The sequence below is a fragment of the Triturus cristatus genome, chromosome 2_1, assembly GCF_964204655.1.
Source record: "Triturus cristatus chromosome 2_1, aTriCri1.1, whole genome shotgun sequence".
Lineage (NCBI taxonomy): Eukaryota > Metazoa > Chordata > Amphibia > Caudata > Salamandridae > Triturus > Triturus cristatus.
The window spans coordinates 735,769,521-735,792,273 of record NC_140581.1 but is presented as its reverse complement, the minus strand read 5'-3'; the positions used below and the strand labels follow the sequence as shown (position 1 = coordinate 735,792,273).

The 22,753-nt window shown below is 43.6% G+C and overlaps 1 protein-coding gene across 2 annotated transcripts in view; it reads right to left on the bottom strand.

The window, feature by feature from the left end:
* The window catches only part of SNCAIP (synuclein alpha interacting protein), a 364,836-nt gene that overhangs the window by 62,138 nt on the left and 279,945 nt on the right, over nucleotides 1-22,753 (bottom strand). For both annotated transcript variants that reach the window (XM_085632668.1, XM_085632669.1), the window contains exon 11: nucleotides 1,539-2,586. In XM_085632668.1, coding sequence (XP_085488794.1) covers nucleotides 1,539-2,586 — 1,048 coding nt within the window. The remainder of the gene's footprint in view (nucleotides 1-1,538; nucleotides 2,587-22,753) is intronic.

Sequence of the window (22,753 nt, the reverse complement as noted above, 5' to 3'; positions counted from 1 at the left end):
TCTCATATTTTAGCAGTGTTCGCATGATCTTCCAGACAAAATCACAGTTGTAATCTGACAAGTCTCTTTAGCATTTCAGTCATAGGAAATGTCACTACAAAGTGTGCAGTATCCTGAGAACAGGGCAAGGATTTACTGCTAAGTAGTTACCCATTCATTGGTGCAGAAATTACATGAATACTCTTAAAAATGTAGACATCTTTGTCTAAAATACAACAACTTCCTGTGAATTTCAGCATAGTTATAATCAGATAATGACTGAATATTTTCCCTGGCTTTAGGTAGCCTGTAGTTTTCACTATTACACTTGGTCCGCCGTCAAGTTATTTAACTGGTCTCAAATGTACCTACCTTTCAACAGAACTCACCAGGGAGGAAAGTTACTCTGCAACTTGGAGAAGTTTGGTGTACAAATTGTCTTTAACCAAATAGGATTGGCAGTTATGACCTCAGTTAAACTGCTACATGATCCTAGTACAAATGGGAATCATGATTTGATGATGTAGGGCCTCTCACTAAAAGTGTATATTTATGTTTATAGATGTGTATTTATTGTCCCCCCCCAAATTTGATAAAAATAACACTGCATCCAGTGCCTTTGCTTGACCTCTTGGAAGCAACTTTCACAGAATAGCAAACCTTGCAGGAGTTTCCCTAACTGCACAATCTTCAAGTGGGTGAGATACGTTGCTTTTGGTGGTAGGAAGCTGGTACAGGGCAAGCATTTGAACTGAGCATACTATAACCCGAAATAGAACTGAGATAATTCCAATAAGCCTCTCAAACAGAGATAGAAATCAATTAAACAAACACTGAACAATATAAACTCCCTTAACCCCCTTTAAAGAAAATATTTGGCAAGAATTGTGAAATTTTCCATTTCACAACATGGAATTTGTCTGGAAAAAAACCTATGGGATAAGGACAACTACACTCACACGGAGCTCTGTGATGTGCTAACATCTGGAAACATTCAGTGAGTGGAAGATAATTCAAGTTTCTTTGTGCAGTTTTACAACCTATCAAAGTGAATCTTTAAAAGGATAAAAGCTGCTACAAATAAGTGCAGAATTACAAACAACTGCTTCACCACCATCATTGATAAGAGCAAAAGAAGGACCTATGGCACCATCATCCAGCAGAGAGAACCTGTACTGAACCAACCTGAAAGAGAATCTAACAAGATACACTGTAGTTGGTTGGGTGTTCATTTGTGGAACGTAGGGCGCATTCCTCCAAGTCGTTCATAAAACTATTCCTAAGTAAAAATGGGTTTAGGGTTTTGCAAGAAAATTACAGAAGGGGGCTCGAGACAATGAAGATTATCCAGTGCTCTTTGTGCATTCAGTAACAAATCGCCAGAAGGAGCTGCTGTCAGTTCTCTGTTCTGTGATACACAATTTAAATGAACACATTAAAGAGCCTATTTGTTGAAAAAAAACGCAGATTAGTAGCCTTTGCAAGTAGGCAAACAATTTCCTATTAAAAGGCTTTTTAAATTTCAGCCCCTCCCTCCCCCCAATTCAAGCTTCACTTACGCTCTTATTCTTTCCTTTTGCCAGGCTCAGAGGATTTGTCCTGACATCTGTAGCTTTCCGCCCGATGGATGAAAAGGGCAGTGTGGCTGATGCCTTTTGTAGAGGCACTGTCTGATAGTTATTGTTGTTGCTGTTCTGATTGCCACTCAAAGTCTCCATGATGGATCGTATTGCCCCAAATGGCCTTTTCTGCTGGTCCCCGGTTTCGCCACTCGGAGATATGGCCTGAGGAGACTTACAGTCTTTGTCTTTCTCCCCACTGGCGTCAACCTCAGTTTGTCCTACTGGTTCCTCAAAGGTGACTCTGAGCTTTGAATTTTGAGCAGTCCTACGCTTAGAAGATGGAGACTTAAGGGCGCTCTTAGGGCTGGTGGCAATCTTTTGGGCAGTGATGCCGTCACAGCTAGCATCAGAAACATCTGCAGAGCACTGACCCCGAGGTGCACTCCCCAACTGGTATTGGGATTCATTGTCAGGGTCGCTACTTTCTGAAGTAGGGGATGGGCTGTGGCCATCCACAGACTTGGAGGCTCTGATGCCGAAGGTGAACCTGCGTCCTGATGAACTGGTAGTGTGCTTTTTAATCATCAACTGCAAGCTTTCCGTGTTCTCCACATTCTCCACTATCGGCTGCGGCCTTGGCTTGTCAGCACTTCTGACAGGAGTGTTCTTAGGATCTTCTGAATGGTTTGAGTCTGTGTCAGACTCACTGAGCGTTCTCTGCATGATTTGCTTTAATCTTGCTAACTTGAGCTCCCGCTTCTCAGGTAGGGTTTTCTTAGCCTGCTTAGGCCCTTGGCCATCTTGAAATTCTAGCGATAGCTTCTCCTGTGTACAGACATTCTCAGAAATCTCTTTCCCCAGCAGTTGACGCAAGACTTTATCAGAGTCCTCGCCTTTGGTCTTAGAGCGAAGATGGTTTTGTGCTCCAGGACTACCAAGAATTTGAAGACCCTCCGGTGCAGTGCTTGCTTTACTTTTTTGAGTCGGTGAATCATCGTTATCCAATGCCTTCCATGGCTGCTTTCCAGAACTAGGTAGTGAAGAACTAGAAAAGAACGAGAGGAAGTAAGTGGCACGGAAGGGAATAGGATAAGGGGGAATAAATGTAAACAATTTATTCATGGAATAACGTTTATGAGAAACAGTATAAAAGTTATCTATTTGACATTCATTTTTAGGAAATCTACCTCAGTGATATATAACATTTGCATTGAGAAAATGGTGCGCAAGCAGCCAAACTGGTATGCTAAAACGACGGCTGTGCTCAATTCGTTTTGCTATTTGTGCAGATGAAACAGATGTAATACTGCAACAAAAGTATCTAAACTATGGTTAATTATGGAATTGCAGGATGAGCGATAGAAGGCAATAATTCTAAGTCAATTAAAATCAAAATAGCAGCAAAAAATGCAGCATCGTTGTGTATTCTGGATGGAACACAGGATGCACATTTCCTTTATAAATCACAACTAGGGGAAATAGCATCAATTCCCCCCAAAATATATATGTAGGATGCTGATTAATTCAACCATATTTACTTGTTGAAAGATAATGCTAGAAAGTAGTGTATCTGAAACTAACAGCTTCGTTTCACTTGGTAATCACTGAGGTAACCAGTTTCACAAAGCATTGCTTCATTCATCTGGATAGCCAAGCAAGGTCAAGCAGGATGGACTACAATCATTGCACAATCTTGTTTTAAAGGACAGTAACTGAACCCAAGCAACTAAAATGCACTTATAAATAACTCTGGTGTACCATTTTGGCTCAGTGAGTTAAACACTCGTCACCAAGCGCACAAATCTAAATTCCGGCAAAGTCCTTCCATTCTTGGGAGGTTGGTAAACTTAGTACAATTAACTACATAACTGCACTTATTATCTACAGGACATTGAGAATGTCAACACTGAGGTCTGATGCTCCACACAGATAAACAGTCAAACACAATACAAGATTTAAAAATGCAGAAGACAATTCAATACATCAATGTATGAAAGACATTTACTAGAAAGTGACACATTAAAAATACAGAGGATTTAAAAAATCCAAACAATCATAATTCAAGAAGAGAATGTACAATGTCTCTTGCATTGTGCACTCTTATGGCTTTACTAACCGCAATAAAGTTAACATGATGATGATTAAATGATCCAAAGAACGTCGTCAGACAATAAACATTCACCCAGCTGGGATTTAATAATACATAAAGTGCTTCCTGGTGCGTTGCTATAAACTGTTTATAAATAGTTGGATTAATAAACTTTCTCTTAAGATGTAAAAGACTTGGGCAAAAGAATAAAACATTACTCGTATCCTTTTTCTTGGCACCACAGTATTGACAGCCAGGATGAGAGGACGTCCCCTTCTTTTTAATCCATTTATTTTCTCTGATCAATATTTGGCTAAATCTAAAGTTCATGAAGAATCTTCGCACTGAAGGACATAAATTGGCCCTTACATAAAATTGCATCTCACCACACCTCACAAACATACAGCTCAAATGCAGTCTTTTATCTGTAAACAATGCTTCAAATCTTGATAAAAACATCTCCTCTTAGTAGCCTTTTTGGACCGCGTCACAATTCCAATCCATCTGTTTAAGACTATAGGAATAACATTACACAATGTATAAAACCCTTTACTATCACTCAATAGTTTCCGACAAATAACTTTTTTCAACGTATTTTTCGGGCTGCAAAACAAATGCAGGTGACGAATAATCTGGGAGTAAGCTCGATAGATCCTCTAGCTCGACTGAAATAATTAGTCAAACTGGGTTTGACTGCAATAAATTGATAGCGCAGTATCTTTTCCACAAAACAGATTCAGTACAAGATACATTTAAGAGAGGGCATCATCCTTGCCTCTATATCATACAATGCAACAGGTAGCATGTTTGCTATGTACACCTTTAAAAGAATTGGAATACATCTCTCCTACATAAAACACCACAAAGCAACACACCCTTAACAACCTTACATGCATTAACCAAACCACCGTGGCACAAACTCAATTTTGAACACTTAGGAACACAATTAACATCCAATATAGATCTGGCCACAATAAATTCAGTTAAAAAACGATATGAGTGGCTACAGAAAGCTTTTGATATCCTAATACCACTCAGAAAAACAAAACAGAACATAAGAAAACAAAAAGAGATAAAACAGCAAATTAGAAAACGGCAACACAACTGGCTCAAAACACCAATCAAGACCAACTTCACCTACAGAAACTTAACAGATTATACAAATCAATCAATCGAAAAGCTAAAAAAAGATTCTATTCAGGCAGAATTCAAACTGCTAAATGAGCACAGAATTTCGTAAACCAAATTGCCTAGTAGAAACTCATCCCATTACTCAAGAATTCACAGACCAACTAGCAAATCATTACACAACCAAAGCAGACATGTGGGACTCCAATTTGAAACAAAGGAAAACCACCATCACCGACCCCTTTCCAAAAAAAAACCTCTAATAGTAGGCTAACCCAGCCTCTGCATTCCTACCAACATCATCACAAAGTGAATTTATGGATCTGGTCAAAGCAAGCAGTCCTGCCGGCAGCCCTTCTGACCGATGTCCACCACAAACCTTCAGGAAAATCCTTCTAGCTACCTCTGCTGCCACACTAGTACGAATAATCAGCAATAATTCCTTAACTGGAATATTTCCAGAAGACCTAAAAGTCATACATACGCCCATTACTACAGAAAACAAACCTGGACTCACTTAACGCTGACAACTACAGGCCAATTACAAATGGACCTTTCCTGGGCAAACTGATAGAAAGAGCAGCATTTGCCCAGATGTCACAATTTATTGAAGACAACGCTGCATGGCCTGATGATCTGGGAACACCGCTTAAAGTATCTAAGTAAGTAAGAAACCTTGGAATTGCCATGGACTCCAAGCCATCAATGAATGCCCAAGAGGACAAAATAATAAGATCAAGATTCATTACTATAAAATCTCTACAACACATCTTCCCCCACCTGGGATTTCCGCAGAAGGTCCAGTCTACTATCTCTCTTATACTGTCTAAACTCGATTATGCCAATGGCCTCTACAACGGATCACTGTTATCAACTATGAAAAGACTACAACAGATTCAGAACTCTGCTGCCAGACTACTTCTACATGTAAAGCCACAAGCCTACATGTCCCCTCCCTTGAGGGCCCAACATTGGTTACCGGTTGCCAGAATATCCACATTCAAGCTGCTTTGTATTGTTCACAAAGCAATACAAGAAACTGGGCCACTCTTCATCAGGAATAATATCACCAAATACATTCAAGAAAGGAACGTCCACTCTAGATTAGCGCCTCGCCTCAAAATCCCAACAATACAAGAAAAAAAACATACATAGCTCATCCTTCTCTGTTCAAGCACCCAAACTAAGGAACTCATCACCCCCAAATAAAAAGATTCACGGATAACTATCTTATCTTCAGAAGACTACTCAGGGAATGCCTCTTCCCTACATAACCACCATACTCAAAAATAAATGTACAGCATATCCCTGTGTATATAAGCATTTAATTTGATTATATGCTTGCATCTAGATATGGGTATTCCTTTGTATAAATGTGTATAGTAATTTTGTTTATAAATATCTAGATAGTCGTTAGGTCTGCATAACAAATGTGCATATTACTAATGGCTATATTATTCTATTATTAACGTATATAGGTCACTGCATAGTTTCCATAGAAGTAATTTGATTAGATGCTTATGGTTCCTCGTTTATTTATCACAATATGTCAATTTTATCATAACTATTTATGTACAATTACTTCACTATTGAATTATTAACAGAAAATAAAATAATTAGCTTAAAGTAAAGCAACACTTCAAGGTCTGAGTTTATTAAATACAACTTAAATATTAATATATTACATTCTATATATATGTACATATATATATATATATAAGGAATATGCTACTTACCAGTATGCATCTGTTCTTGGCATGTAGAGCTGCAGAGTCACACACTGAGGATAAGATCGCCATCTGGTGTTGGGCTCGGATGATTGCAGGTTGTTGTCTTCGGAGAAGTCTTTGGTCACGAGGTTGGTGACTCCTCCCCTGGACAACAGTGCGCATGGGCATCCACTCCATCGGCAGATTGTTTTTCGCCATGATGGGAAAAGATGGAGTATATAGAAAAGAAAGAAAGGATGTCCATGTGTAATGTCTAAGTAAGACGGATGCTGGAACAGATACAGGTCCCGGGGAGGCGGGCGGGCGTGTGTGACTCTGCAGCTCTACATGCCAAGAACAGATGCATACTGGTAAGTAGCATATTCCGTTCGAGGCATATGAGCTGCAGATCACACACTGAGGATAGATTATACAGCAGTGCTCCCCTTAGCGGTGGTCGCCTGTATCCGTTGCAGCAGTTTGAAATAAAGTTTTTAGGACAGCCTGGCCCACGGAGGCCTGTTGTTTGGCCTGCACGTCAACACAATAGTGTTTAGTGAAGGTATGCGTGGTAGACCATGTGGCTGCCTTGCAAATGTCTTCTAAGGGAATATTGCCTAAGAAGGCCATAGAAGCCCCTATTTTACGCGTGGAGTGCGCCCTAGGGGGAACTGTAAGTGTACGTTTAGCCTTGAGGTAGCATATTTGGATGCATTTAACTATCCACCGGGCTATTCCTGATTTGGAGATCGGGTTGCCTTTGTGTGGTGGCGCGAAAGCAACAAAGAGTTGTTTTGTCTTTCGAAAAGGTTTTGTCCTGTCGATGTAATAAAGCAAGGCTCTTTTAACATCTAAGGTATGTAGGGCCCTTTCAGCTACCGAGTCTGGATTTGGGAAGAAGACCGGTAGTTCTACTGATTGGTTAAGGTGGAAAGGGGAAATCACTTTTGGAAGAAATTTAGGGTTTGTCCTAAGAACCACTTTGTTACGGTGTAGTTGTAAGAAAGGTTCCTCGAGTGTAAGGGCTTGTATTTCACTTACTCTGCGGAGGGAAGTGATTGCGATAAGGAAGGCTACCTTCCATGTTAGGAATTGCAATTCACATTTGTGCATAGGTTCAAATGGGGGACCCATGAGTCTTGTTAGAACCACATTGAGATTCCACACTGGTGCAGGTGGCAATCTTGGGGGAAGAATTCTTTTGAGACCTTCCATAAACGCTTTGATGGCTGGTACCTTAAAAAGGGACAGGTGTTGCCTATTTTGCAAGTAGGCTGCCAAGGCTGCTAGGTGTAAACGTATAGAGGAATACGCTAGATTGCATCTTTGCAAGTGTAGTAGATAGCAAATGATGTTTTGGATGGAAGCATCCAATGGATGTATGTCATTATTAGCGCAGTAGATGGCAAATCGTTTCCATTTAGCGGCATAACACGCTCTAGTAGTAGGTCGTCTGGCTTCCTTTATGATATTCATACAGTCTGGAGGGAGATTGAGGTAACCGAACTCTAGGACCTCAGGAGCCAGATCGCTAGGTTCAGTGTTTGAGGATCTGGGTGTCTGATTTCTCCATGGTTCTGGGTTAATAGATCCGGGGAGAGGCGTAGCTTTTGATGTGGAACTAAAGATAGTTCCAGAAGTGTGGTGAACCACGGTTGACGTGCCCAAGTGGGAGCCACTAGTATTAGTGTTAGTGACTGTTGTTTCAGTTTGCGTACCACAAATGGAACTAGTGGGAGAGGCGGAAAGGCGTACGCAAATCTGCCTGACCAGTTCATCCATAGGGCATTGCCCTTCGACTGTGGGTGTGGAAACCTGGCGGCGAAGGTTGGGCATTTTGTGTTTTCGGGAGTGGCGAACAGGTCTATGTCTGGTTGTCCCCACTTTTGGAAGAAGGGGAGTAGAACCTTGGGGTGTAGTTCCCATTCGTGGATCTGTTGTGTGTGGCGACTTAGGAGGTCGGCCACTTGGTTGTGGATCCCTGGGAGATGTTCTGCTAACAGGTAGATGTTTTGGGGAATTGCCCATCTCCAGATTTGCTGTGCCAGTTGGGACAGTTGGAGAGAGTGTGTCCCTCCCTGTTTCTGTATATAATACATTGTCGTCATGTTGTCTGTGCGTATGAGGACAGTTTTGTTCTTTAGGTGAATTTGAAAGGATTTTAGTGCTAGGAACACTGCTAAGAGTTCCAGGTGGTTGATGTGGAGCAGTTTTTGTTGACTGGTCCATCTGCCCTGAGTGGTATGGTGAAGGAGGTGGGCTCCCCACCCCGTGAGAGATGCGTCTGTAGTTAGCACAACTTGTGGAAGAGGCTCTAAGAACGGTCTCCCTTTGGACAGGTTGATGGTGTTCCACCATTTCAGTGATCGAAGTGAGCGACTGTCCACCAACACCAGATCGGTAAGTTGTCCGTGAGCTTGGTTCCACTGTTGTGCTAAGCATTCTTGTAAGGGACGCATTTGAAGTCGTGCGTGTGGGACTATGGAGATGCACGACGCCATCATGCCTAGGAGCTGCATGAACACTCTTGCTGGAAGAGATGGATGAGTTTGAAATTGAGAGATGAGATTTTGTATACTGGCTATCCTGGCTGTGCTGGGATAGGCAATGGCTTTGGATGTATCTATGGTTGCTCCTAGATACTGATGTAAGTGGGAAGGTTGTAGGTGGGATTTGGGGTAGTTGATAGTGAATCCCAAATCGTGGAGAGTTTGAATCGTGCGATGAGTGTGGTGAACGCATTTTTGGTATGTATTGGCTTTTATGAGCCAATCGTCCAGATAGGGGAAGACATGGATCTGTTGTCTTCTGAGATGCGCTGCCACGACTGCTAGGCACTTGGTGAACACTCTGGGTGCTGTTGTTACTCCGAATGGGAGAACTGTAAATTGATAGTGTTGCCCATCTACCACAAATCGTAGATATTTTCTGTGAGCGGGATGCATAGGGATGTGAAAGTATGCGTCCTTGAGGTCCAATGTGGCGAGGAAGTCTCCCTGTTGTAAAAGTGGGAGGACTTGTTGGAGAGTGGTCATGTGAAAATGATCCGAATGTATATACTGGTTTAGTAGTCTGAGATCCAGTATGGGCCTTAGTGTTTTGTCCTTTTTGGGAATGAGGAAGTATAGAGAATATACCCCTTTTCCCTGATGTTGAAGGGGGACTGGTTCTATCGCATGTTTTTGTAACAGGGATTGAACTTCTTGTTTGAGGAGAGAGAGATGATGCGAGGACATTGGACGTTGTTTGGGCGGTATGTTTGGGGGGGATTGTATGAGTTCGAGGCAGTAGCCAGACTGGATAATTTGTCTTACCCACCTGTCTGTGGTGATGGAAGTCCAGACAGGCAGGAATTGTTGGAGTCGCCCCCCGACCGGAGTGGAATGGTCTGGGGGGAGTGGTGGCAAGTCACTGTTTGGTGGCTGGTGAGGTGCGGGTGTTGTTGTTGTTGCCCCGTCCTCGACCTTTGTTATTGTTTCCCCTATAACCTCCCCGGAAGTAACCTCTGTTAGGGGATGTTTGTCCAGAATTTTTAAAGGTGGACGTGGTCTCAGTTGATGTGTTTTTGGAGCCTCCTCTATAAAAGGAGCGACGAAAGGAACCCCGGTTTTGATGAGACTGCAGTGCTCCCATAGACTTGGCAGTTTCATTATCCTTTTTCATTTTTTCTAATGCAGTATCCACTGCAGGGCCAAATAGCTGCTCTTGGTTGAAAGGTTGAGCTAGAATTGCGGTTTGAACCTCCGGTTTAAAACCGGAAATACGGAGCCAGGCATGTCGTCTGAGTAAGACGCCAGTATTGACCGCTCTAGAAGCAGTGTCTGCTGCATCTAAGGCGCATTTAATGGAGGCATTAGATATTAATTTGCCTTCTTGGATGAGGTCAGAGGCCTGGGACTTAAAAGGTTCAGGCAGATGTTGCATAAGGTCCTCAAGTTGGTCATAATGCGCTCTATCATACCTGGCTAACAGGGCCTGGGTATTCGCAATACGCCAATGGTTAGCCGCCTGCGCGGCGACCCGTTTGCCCGAGGCTTCTAAAAGCTTAGACTCCTTGTCTGGGGGAGGCGTTTCTCCAGTTGTCTGTGAGTTAGCGCGCTTCCTGGCATTTGATACGACTAGGGAGTCTAAAGGGAGCTGGGCCTTAATGTATGCAGGGTCTTGCGGGGCTGGTCGGTACTTTTTTTCGATGCGTGGGTTGAGAACCCTAGCTCGAACAGGGTCCTTAAAGACTTCAGTAGCATGCTTTATGACCCCTTTGATCATGGGCAGTATGTGAACAGTCTTTTGTGACTGCTCAAAGGTATCAAGGAGGAAGTCCTCTTCAATGGCGTCTGTGTGCATAGTAACGCCGTGGAATGTTGCTGCCCTATTTATAAGTTGGCCGTACCCTAGGTGGTCATCAGGAGGGGAGGGCTTGGAAGGGTAGGTAGTGGGGTCAGGCATGTCAGGTATAGGATAAGACCAGTCATCCATGGGTGCTGGGTCTGGGAACGTAAAAGGGTCGTTTGGGTCAACAGGATCATCAAATAAATCAGGGTCCGCCCCTCCCCCTAAGTCATCATTATCATCCTGTGGAGGAGGTGAATGATAGGGAGATGGTAAAGGTAAAGGTAAAGGTAAAGGAGAATCAGGAGGAGGAGGGGGGGACGGGTTAGGAGGTAAAACAGGAGAGGAAGGACGAAGTGGTGAAGTAGCACAGTCCTTTTTCCGTATGGGAGCTGGGGGAGGTGTAGTGTCCAGCTTCCGCTTTTTATATGGGATGGCAGTCACATGTCCCGTTTTAGGATTGATATAGATCCGCTTCTGAGTAGGATCTGGTCGAAAAAGATCATCTGGCTCCGAAGGTGGTGTCTGTGACGTCCGCTTCGGGTCTTTATGAGCTTGTTTCGGCGGGGACGCAGTTTTCGGCTCCGATGATTTTTTCGGTGTCGACTGATTTTTCGGTGTCGACTGATTTTTCGGTGTCGACTGATTTTTCGGTGCCGACTGAGGTTTCGGTGCCGACTGAGGTTTCGGTGCCGACTGAGGTTTCGGTGCCGACTGAGGTTTCGGTGCCGACTGAGGTTTCGGTGCCGACTGAGGTTTCGGTGCCGATGGACTTTCAGGCATCGATGTTGAAGAACGTTTCGGTGCCGGTGGAGACTTCGGTGCCGAGGAACGTTTCTGTGCCGAAGGAGATTTCGGTCTTGGAGCCTGTTTCGGTGCCGACAATGGGTGTTTGGGTGCCGAGGGTGTTAAAGGCACAATTAGGTGAGGTTTGCTCGAGCCCGAGCCACCCACAGGCTTAGTTGTCTTCGGAGCCGGGCCCGAGGGCGGGGCTTCTGAAGAGGATTTCCGGTCGCGACTGGGCCCAACTGGCGGAGTCTTGACCAATGCTTTTTTGGATGGGGCAGGGGCAGGGGGGGTGGTACTCACACGCTGCCCTGGAGTGATGAGGTCATCGGAATCGTCGGCTTCGGACACGATCTCGAGATCTTCGGTGTCGTCTTCGGGAACATCTTGAGCAAAGATGTCCTCCGGTTCTGGAGCTGGTTTGGCCATAATATGGCGTCGAGCTCTTCGGTCCCGGAGGGTCTTCTTCGAACGGAAAGCGGAACAAGCTGGACAGGTGGACTCGTTGTGTTCCGGCGACAGGCAGAGGTTGCAAACCTCGTGGTGGTCACTGTGGGGGAACTTCGCTCCACACTGGGGGCATTTTTTGAAGGGTGTCCTGTCCATCAGCCGCTTCCGGAACCGGTCCGAGTTGATGTCGACGTCGATGAAATGAAGATTAAAGAGTTAAATTGATTGTTGGAAGTTTTCTGCTGGAGCGGAAAAAAGTTCATCCGAACCCAATGGCGGAAAAAAACAATCTGCCGATGGAGTGGATGCCCATGCGCACTGTTGTCCAGGGGAGGAGTCACCAACCTCGTGACCAAAGACTTCTCCGAAGACAACAACAACCTGCAATCATCCGAGCCCAACACCAGATGGCGATCTTATCCTCAGTGTGTGATCTGCAGCTCATATGCCTCGAACATATATATACATATACACACGCCTATGAACTTATGCATCTATATATTTATTACTTTAACTCTACTGTCAAAAAAAGAAAGAAAGCTGCCTCTCAAATGCACTACTCATATCTCACCCTATACCTCTCTCAATAAAGGATGTGAGAGGATGCGGCCTAACGGCTAGAGTGGACGACCTTCGAAGCTGGGGAACCGGGTTTGAGTCTCAGCAGGGACGCTCAACAGCCTATGCTTCTAGGTAAATCACTTAACCTCCCCGTGCCTAATGAAAATTAATGTGTATGTCTGTAACGCAACTGGTGCTCAAGTAAAGCGCTCCGATACCTTTGGGTCGAGTTTGTGTTATATAAAATCCCTCTATCCCCCCCAAAATAAATATATATATCTCTCCTCTAACTCCACTCTGACTCATCCCAAACCTCATTCTACTACTATGAGCCCCCAAATAATCCTTTCTAGACTCTTCCCTCATCTATCACTCCTTGCATCATCTCAAACCTCGTTTTACTATTCAGATCTCCCAAACAAGCCCTTCTAAACTCTTCCCTCGTGTATCCCTCGTAGACTCATCCGATACCTCCTCATCTTTCTCCCTAATCCACTTCTAGAGACTGCCCCCACCATCTCTCCTGTACTCATCCTAAACTACCTCCTACTCTACGAACTCCAAATAAACACTTTCTAGACCCTTCCCTCTTCTATCCCTCCGATATACTTTTCAATCCAACTAACAAACGTACATGCCCACCTCTCAAATTAATTCATTTTTCATTATACTAATTCAGCACTAATCCTTTTTGGGTTCAGGAGTGGTGTGCTACTCGCCGAAAAGCGATTCAACGTCTCATCTGGGGTAAAAAGCGCTATATAAATGCAATTACCCTGTGCACTGAACAATTACAAACGGCCGATCCTATGGACATCGTTTTAGAGAGCCGTGTTGTGATTTGCTGGACTCATGACAAACTATCGGAAATGCTTACTCCCAAGTGCATGCATTCTTTTCACCACCTCTACTTTTCCCCATTATACGATCAAGACCTTGGAGATTTGATAACTCTTACACCCTTTAATCATAGTTTTAGTTATCCTCTCATTAACAGATAATATGAGCAAGTGCAAAAGAAGCTAAGCTGTACAGTTTTTTCTACAGTTCCATCAGGCTGCGTGCCATTAAAACCAGGTCTTCAGCATATAACAAACATAAAGACCTCCTCAGACCCAAATTTTGTGCGATCTGTAAAACCTTGGCTTGAAAGAGACGGAAAATCAGATAAATATAAGAAGAACAACATAGGGGCCAGTATGCAGCCCTAATTCAGGCCATTGTGTTTTTTTTTTGTTTTTTTTTTTTAATCAGACACCAAAAGCACTTTCAGTCTATTATCCAAATGAAGAGATATCAGTGGGCGCAAAAACTCATATGGAATAACAAACCTAATAAGTTAATGTCAAAGTGTTAGTTTATCTACGGAATTAAAGGCACTACTGAGATCCACATATATCTTCATTTTCCGACATTTTACATAATTCTCACTCAGCATATACTAGCACACGATATTATCCATTGTGGAGCAGGCCTTACAAAAGCCTGACTGTTCAATAGGCAAGACCTGGACTCTGTTCACTTTAGAAGCTAAATGTTTGAATAAACATTTTGCAAAAATCTTTCCTGTGACGTCTAAAGTGCAATTGGGCGATAATGTTTTGGGAGATTGCGACCCCCCCCTTTATTTAATAATAAATGGAGACGATATTACTACCTTACCAATCCCACGGAATTACATCTGCCTTCGAACAACAATCAAATAAGAGCTTTAAAATTCCAGCCCATAATAAAAGGATCTGCTTCAACAAGGCAGGTTGATATACCATCCGGATCTTGCGCTCGACAATTATTACGTTCTAAAATAAAATTTGCAATTTCATCAAGGGAAAATTCAAGTTAGCCAGGACTTCTGGTAGGGAATAACAATCTCGGGTTGGAAAGGTGGATGATAGTTAACGCATACAACTCATGAAAATAAGAGTGCCAAGAACCTTCCTCTACTGAGATCTTTGTATCTTTAGTAACCTTACCTAGATTTTTTGCTATCAATAAACAAAATTTATGAATATCGCGACGGACAAGTGCTGATTGAAGGCCAAACCAAAGCTTCACCTCATGATTATGTTTGAAGATGTCCAGGTCAAGCTTGGTATATTTGCTCACTCTGAGAAAGGGAGTATTATTTGACAACTTCTGAGCCATCATGGGGACTTTAATCTAGATGTAAAAGTATCCTGGAATGAATGCAGAATAGCTTTGAAAGCATTAACTCTCATTTTTTCAGCAAGAACTTTTATGGTGTCATATAACAAATGTGTTAATATATCACTCGTTATGTTTTTCCAAATATATACACGATCTGAGCAAGTTCTTAATTTGAAACTAGATAATTTATTGTCCCTCATCTTAAGCGGCTTAAGATCAAATGAAACAAAGCTGTTAATGATCACTCCAGGAGTTGGGAAGCAATTCCAAATTAGCAAGTACAGCATTGCATAAAAATATAACCAAGGAGTGCTACAAGCTTCATTGACAGGTAAAATTATGAGTAAACAATTGATTAAATTGTCCATTTACTACAACGAGCTTCAACTCCAAAGCCCTAGATAATAATTGCGAAGAACAAATCACAACACTTGTTATTTGGGTAAGTGGGGGACAAAAGACCCCAAAGGGCATCTAATTCAGAGAATCCTGTTTTCCTATATGCTAAAGTTGTAATTATCCTGTTAAACTCTCCAGACATAATTAAAATTGAGTTTGGATACTTAGCCATAAGACTTAGTAAGTCCATTTGAGAAAAATAATAGTAGGACCAAAATAGACATTGTACAGTAAAAATGCATAAAATAAGTAATCTGAACCAATGTAGGAGCAATACACAACCATGACACAAGGTAATGTGGCTAACAGTTGTGGGTTTTCTAACCAAAATAAGATCTCAACAGTATGGATACTCTCCCAAGTGGATGGCCTCTAATTAAAGGGGTGGCTGGGCAACAATAAACTGGATAAATATCTATATGAAAATGCTTTGTTAACCAGCTTTCTATTAAACAAATTAATAATGCATCATCACAGTAACAACCAAAATTATCCAATGACAACAATGCCTGCATCCCAGCCACATTTCAGCTGCATATCTTCCACAAAGTATTTGGAGGAACAACTGTTGGCAAGCGCATTGGGGAGCCAGGACCAGGTGTTGCCCCCCAACATTAAAAGGTCCTTATTAGCCACATACTTTACTTTATGCTTTTTTGGCGGAGGCCATTTAGTTTAGCAACTGTTAAATTGGCTGCAAGGGATTTTAACTTCCCAGGTGAAACAATCTAAGAAGGCAGACACGCTGGAAAGATAGAAGAGAGGTACAATAGCCATTGATCACATCCAATCCGAGCACAGGCAGAAAAACTATGCCAATTTTATAGAACACACTATGTTTCAATATCAAGGAAGAAATTAACTCAGAATGAACGTATACAATGGATTCATGAAAAACCTGTTGCTCTTTAACTCAACTAAAGCAATATCCTTAAAGGAAATTAGGCTAAAGTCACATACATTAAAAAATAGATTTGATCCTGGCCCTGGCAGAAGCAAGATGGCGGCCCCGTAACGGAGGCCGACGCAGCAGAGCAGTGAGGGCAATGAGCTAAGCCCCCAGGGAGTCCTCACCTGCAGCCACGGTTCCATCAAGGCCCGCTATGCCGACGGCACTTACCGGATGTCAGCTGTTGAAACAGGCTCTTCGTTTTGCCTTGGCCGCGTTCGCAGCTGCTCTCTCTACCGCCTACAGAATCCGCGAGCTCCGCGGAAGCGAAAAGAGGCGGAGCCAGGTCCTGAGGCAACGGAGAGCAACGACGGGCTATTCACGGCTTGGGTAGCCCGACAGAGGCAGCCGAGGAAGTCATTTACTGGGACTGGGACTGGGACTGAGTCTGGGAGTGCTGAGAGCGCAGAGGGCTATCATGGCTCCTAAGGTGGCTGCGGGGTCCAAGTCAGTGCCTTACAGGAAAAAATCACAAAGGGAAGAGACTGAGCCGGAAGGAGGTGAGGACATACAAGGACCCCAAACTTTACCTGTACAATCTAAAAAAAAGCAACAAGTGGCAGGCAGGACCCGGTTGGCGGCAGCTTCAATTGCAGACATTTTCCCCAAGGCTGGGAGGGAAAAGGAAAAGGAGAAGGGAGCTAAGATAGTGGGGGTTGATGCAAACCCCCCGGTGGGTACTACGCCTAGTAACTCCGGCGCGATTTTGGAGGAGGGTGCTGCCCAAACTATCCCTTCCGGTATACCTTTAGTAAATGTCGCAGGCCGGTCTTCTACCTCTGCAGATATTGTGGCTGCCCCCGATGAGCCGGTCCTCGTGGATATTACCGGAGCTTCCCTAGATACGGGGAAAGGGTGCAGTGGTATATCGGAAAACCAGCCAGGGTTAGGAGCAGAAGCAAATACTGAAATTCAGAAAACTGATCCACTACCAACTGGCACAACTACCGATAAGGAAAAAGTGGCAAGTGAATACTATTTTTCAGTATCCGATGGTGCGGAGTGGTCTGAAGAAGAAGAAGAACATAGCTCCTATCTAGGCTCAGAGTCTGACTCAGAGGATGGTCTCCCGTCAACTACCGTACGGCCCCCGGTGGCTAAGAGCCAAACTCTGAAAATAGGTCATTCTTCCCGAGAACTGAGATGGGATCACACTCCTGACTTAGCACTGCAGGGAGGACCTGCGATGGACAGCTCTAACCGTCCCCTTTTGGAAGTTATACATCAGGAGATTCTTGCCCATAGAGAAGAAACGCGCCAGGATACTCGTAAAGCTCAGGCTGCCATGAGGAAGATGCAGGGAGCAGTAAGGAAGCTATCGAAAGCTTGTATTAACACGGCCGATAGAGTCTCGAATTTGGAGGACAGGGTGGTATCCACGGAGGTCGAGGTAGCCGAGGCCACCAGTAAAGTTAACGCCCACTTCTCTCAGGTTACGGATCTACAGTGGAAAATGGAGGAGATGGAGAACAGGCTCCGGAGAAATAACCTGAGGGTCTTGGGGATCCTGGAGGGGAGGGAAGGGCCGGACATAAGGGCATTTATAATTAAGCTTTTTGAACAAGCATTTCCTGAACTGTCAAGTTGGAATTGGGCTAATGAGATACAACGAGTTCATCGTACCCCTTTTTAGATCCGGTCCAACGCTAAGGAAGGCGATAAACCTCGAGCAGTATTAATATTTTTGGGCAACTTCATTTTGAGACAGTCCATTGCTGAAAAGGCTAGACCAGACGCCAGGAGGAATGGTGACGGGTTTTCCTTCTTTGTCCGTCCGGATTACTGCCACTCGACCGTGGAAAGAAGATGGTGATTGAGGGAAATGATCAAATCATTCCAGGAGAAGAGAATCAGGCCTTTCTTGTTAATCCGGCCCAGTTAAAAGTGGTTAATGATGGGAGGACCCTCTTCTTTTCATCAGAAATTAAAGCAAAGGAGTACTTGGTCTCTTTGGATAGGAAGACTGACTAGCTGGTCGACTGAACTCTGGGTGTCAAGTAGTCTTATATTGGGGTCATTGGTTTGTGGCGTGTTTTGTTGAGATAAAACTGGTAAAAGTAGATATTGTCAAGCTAAGGGGCATTTAAGGGTTTTAGATATTTGGTTTTCCTAGCTTTGTCCTCACTCACTCACTGCAGCACCATCACATGCACAGACTTAGTCTGAGCGCTTCACCTAGGAGGGTCCGGGTGAGGGCTAGCGTCTGGGGTGGGGCTCACACTGCTGAGGAGGGAGTTCAGGGTGGTCGGGAGGGAGGCGGGGGTGTAGGGGTCAATGGGGGAAAAATAAGGGAAAAAATTGCAGTTTGTTTCATCTTGTTTATCTTTTTTTTTATTCTTTTTCTTTTGTTCTGTTTGGTCAGATATTGGTGTCAGTGATGCAGAGGCAGTTCAAAAAGCAGGTTTATTGTGCTGTTCTTCTCTCATCTTTAGGTGACTCGCCTTAGGGTTTGTTCTTTAAATATAGGCGGGCTGAATGACTGGAGGAAATGTCTATGGTTGGGTCATTTTACCAAGAGTAACAGAATTGATATTCTCTGTCTTCAGGAGACCCACCTCCCATGGTCTAAAAGAAAATTGCTGTCCCTTAGCGGCTTTGAGCTGGTGGCCTGTTCTACCCAATCTTCTACAATTAGGGGGGTTGCGATTTTAGTTTAAAAAACTCTGGGTGGGGTTAGACGGACTAAGTCGGATAGCAATGGTAGATGGGTTCTAGCCGAACTCGAAAGCGGCCCGACACTTTGTGTGGTGTATGGTTCAAATGAAGACGATCCGGAGCGATTTGATTTTTTAGAACTAGAACTTGCATCCTGGCCAACCCCCATTATCATGTGCGGCGATTTTAATATCTCCGCTGATTGGAGCGACACCGTGATGTATCAGGGTAGAAAACCAAGAGTATTTAGGGCAATAAAGGCCCTTATTAATTCACATGGGCTTAAGGATGTTTGGGACGCAAAAGAGCCATTAAATCAGGGTTATACTTATTTTTCAAATCCCTATCAGAAATTCACCAAATTGGATTATTTTTTCATTTCTACCAACTAATTAAATAAGGTAGGAATAACGAAACCACCGAAGTTATTGTCTGACCACAATCCGCTTATTTTGTCTTATGAAATATCCGGCTCTGTTAGGGTCAGGACCAGGTGGACTTTTGAGAGGCAACTATTGGGAGATATTAGATTCACCGGGCATATTTTGAAATGGGCAGATTAGTTTTTTGCCGCCAATAGATATAGCGCCTCCAGGTCCGCTGTTTGGGATTCATTTAAAGCGGCTTTAAGGGGGGAATCTATAAGTCTTGGGGCCAGGTTAAGAAAGGAGGATAAGGGGGAAGGTGAGAGACTAGTAGGTATTCTGTCTACAGCAGAACAGCAGCATATGAGGGATATAATCAGGGGCAGGGACAGTAGGAAGAGTCAGAGCGAATTGTTAAAAATTAGAGCTGAACTTCAGAAGTTGATGACCCAGAAAGCTGTGGGAGAGTATCAAACATCTAGGGCTAAACGTTATGAAACGGGGGAGCAGGCAGGTAGAGTTTTGGCCCTACAAATAAGACAGGGGAGAGCTAGGAATATTATTTCCCTGATCGAGGAAAATGGCGAGGTATTCACACAACCAAATGAGATTTTACAGGCATTTAAAGATTTTTATCAGCGCCTGTATGATGAAGGAACTCAGGATGATAACCAAGGCATTGATGTAGTGGATAATGGCCCCCGCCTTAACACCTTGGAGAAGGATGAACTGGATAGGGATATTAGCGGGGGAGAGATCGTAGAAGCTTTGCATGAACTAGCTTCAGGTAAGGCCGCCGGCCCGGACGGGATCCCCTTGGAAGTCTATAAAAGTCTAGAACCAGTAGTTATTCCATTACTGGTGGATCTGTTTAACGGAATAATGTGTACGGGGGTGGTTCCGGCCTCCTGACGAGAAACCAACATAGTGGTCTTTCACAAGAAGGGGAAACCCTCGGAGAAACTCGGCTCTTATCGCCTGATCTTGCTCATAAATGCGGACACCAAGTTATACTCTAAGGTATGGGCTAAGAGGTTGGGCAGGATCATTGGCGGTCTTGTCTCTCCCTGACAACATGGATTTATTCCGGGCCGCAGTACAACGGACCATGTTAGAAGAGCAATAGCGCTGTTTGACGTCCAGGGGGCAGGGGGAGGGGAGATGGCCATGATCCTGCTCGACGCAGAAAAAGCCTTCGATAGGGTTGTTTGGGATTTCCTATGGGGTGTATTGTTGGGGAGAGGATTCGGTGTAAAAGTTATCAGAGCCCTCAAAGCAATGTATGTAGATCCGGTTGCTAGGGTGGTAGTTATGGGTGAGAGCTCTGAGAAAATAGATATTAAGAGGGGTACCCGTCAGGGCTGCCCTTGCTCCCCGATCCTCTTCGCACTGTATATAGACACACTTATTCAGAAAATCATGGAGTCCTCCAGGATTAGCCCGGTGGTATGTAATGGCCATACTAGCAAAATTCTGGCCTATGCCGACTATCTGGCAATAATTACAGTTAACCCTCAGCAGGCGCTTACGGCCTTGGTCTAAATAGCAGAGGAATTTGGTAAGAGGTCGGGCTACCTTCTTAATGAGTCCAAAACCCAAATAATCTGTTCTCCGAATATAGCTAAAATTGATTCGAGGTATGTGGACTCAGCAACCTATTTAGGGATCAAGATCAATGCCTCAGTCGGGGAAATAATCAATGAGAATTATCCTCCACTCATAAAATCCATTGAAAAAGAGCTAAAGAGGATAGACTTGTTACATCTTTCTTTGATTGGGCGGGTAAATGTTCTAAAAATGTCTATTTTTCCCAGAGTTCTCTATCTGTTTAGAGCCATACCTTTATTTCTGGAGGAAAAAACTATCAAAAGGTTGGAGTCTATTTTTATCAAATTTGTTTGGCAGTATTGCAGGATCAGGCGATCAACAAATTATATGTCTCTCCCCAGGGAAAGGGGTGGTCTGGCCCTGCCAAATCTGAGATTATATCACTGGTCATGTCTTTTGACACAAATGTCCATCCTGTTTCAACAGGAGGTTAATTCCGGGGTAATTAATATGCCAGCCCAGGATTTACCTTCCATCTTTGAGCTGTTAATCGGGGAACAGGCTCTCGGGTTGTTGTGGCGTGAGGTGGACCATAGGTATTATAAGAGGCCTCGTTTGAAGATCTTGGAAGGTGAATGGGAGGTTTGGAGGTCTATCTCGAAGCTGTGTAAAATCCCAAAAGTGAATCGTTATCTCCAGATCTGTAACTCAAGTTTACTCCCCTATGTTGGGGCCGAAAGGAAACTACAGGTATGGAGAAATGTTGGTATTAGGTCCCTTGGGGACATATGGGGAGACCATGATCTGCTAGGTTTTGATGCCCCCCAACAACGGTTCGGTATCCCGGCCAACCATTGGTTCCTGTATGGTCAAGTCGTTAGGGCATTAAAGGCAGTGAGACCAAAACCTTTGTTAATGGAGGTCGTTTCTGTAATTGAACTGTTAATGGTCGGGCGTAAAAAGATTAGAGTGGTATATAAGCAGCTAATTATGGAAATACCAGATGATATGGAAAAAACAGAAGTATCTCTGGCTCGGAAATTGAAAGACCCTGACGCTGATTTAGATTTGGCTATTACTTTGAATAAAAAAGTTTTTAGATCCATCAACCTGAGGGCCCAGCATTATAAAACGGTATTTAATTTATATCATTCTCCAGCCAAATTATTTGCTTGGGGGGTCAGGGGGGATGATAGATGCCCTAGATGCAATGTTGGGCAAGCTGATCTCTTGCATATGTTTTTTTATTGCAGCTCACTTTCCTCAGTACAGAGGGAAGTGTGTAAGTTTTGGGAGGGGCTGCTAGGTCATAAGATCGATCTATCTCCTACCCTGATGTTGCTGGGCTGTGATAATAAGCAAAAACTGGCTAAAACTGAAGAAGCGTTGGTTTTATGTCTGTGGCGGTATTGAGGATCCTAATTTCTTCAGGTTGGAAAGATACTCTGGCCCCCTCCTTTCAAATGTGGCTTTCAAGGCTGCTAAGCATTCATAACATAGAGACCTGTTTGTATGAGCAGAAGGGCAAAAAAATGCGTGACTTTGGTAGAGAATTCTGGGCCCCGATCTCAATATGGAGGGAGATGACCAGTAGCCAGTCGAGTTAGGCTTACAAATTTTAAATCTGCTTTTTTAAGTCTCTTTCTGTATTTCATGTACTGCATTTTGCACTGGCCTGATAAGCAATTGTGCCAATGTTTTCTTATTGATGTGTTCAAACTGCAAATAAAATAATTTTTTAAAAAAATAAATAAATAAATAAATAAAAAATAGATTTGATACAATCTGACGAAACAGACAGGAGCGGTTACTGGAAGTAGGAAATAATTCAGTAAATTTTAGAATACCTGAGTGGATGCCAGAATGAGGTTTCCTGCGAGATGGCCACCTCACCATTCCTTAATCCACACTATAGTTTTGGGGAGAACATGTAAGCATTTGGATTAAGATTAAAAAGTTTTCCCTGTCCTAGCATCAATAACACTAGTGTTACACCCACCACCAATACTTCCCTTGCCATCACCCACCACCCACCGAGTTTACACAGCGAGATGGTAACATCTTGTTACATATAATGTCTTGCATCATAAAAGTGC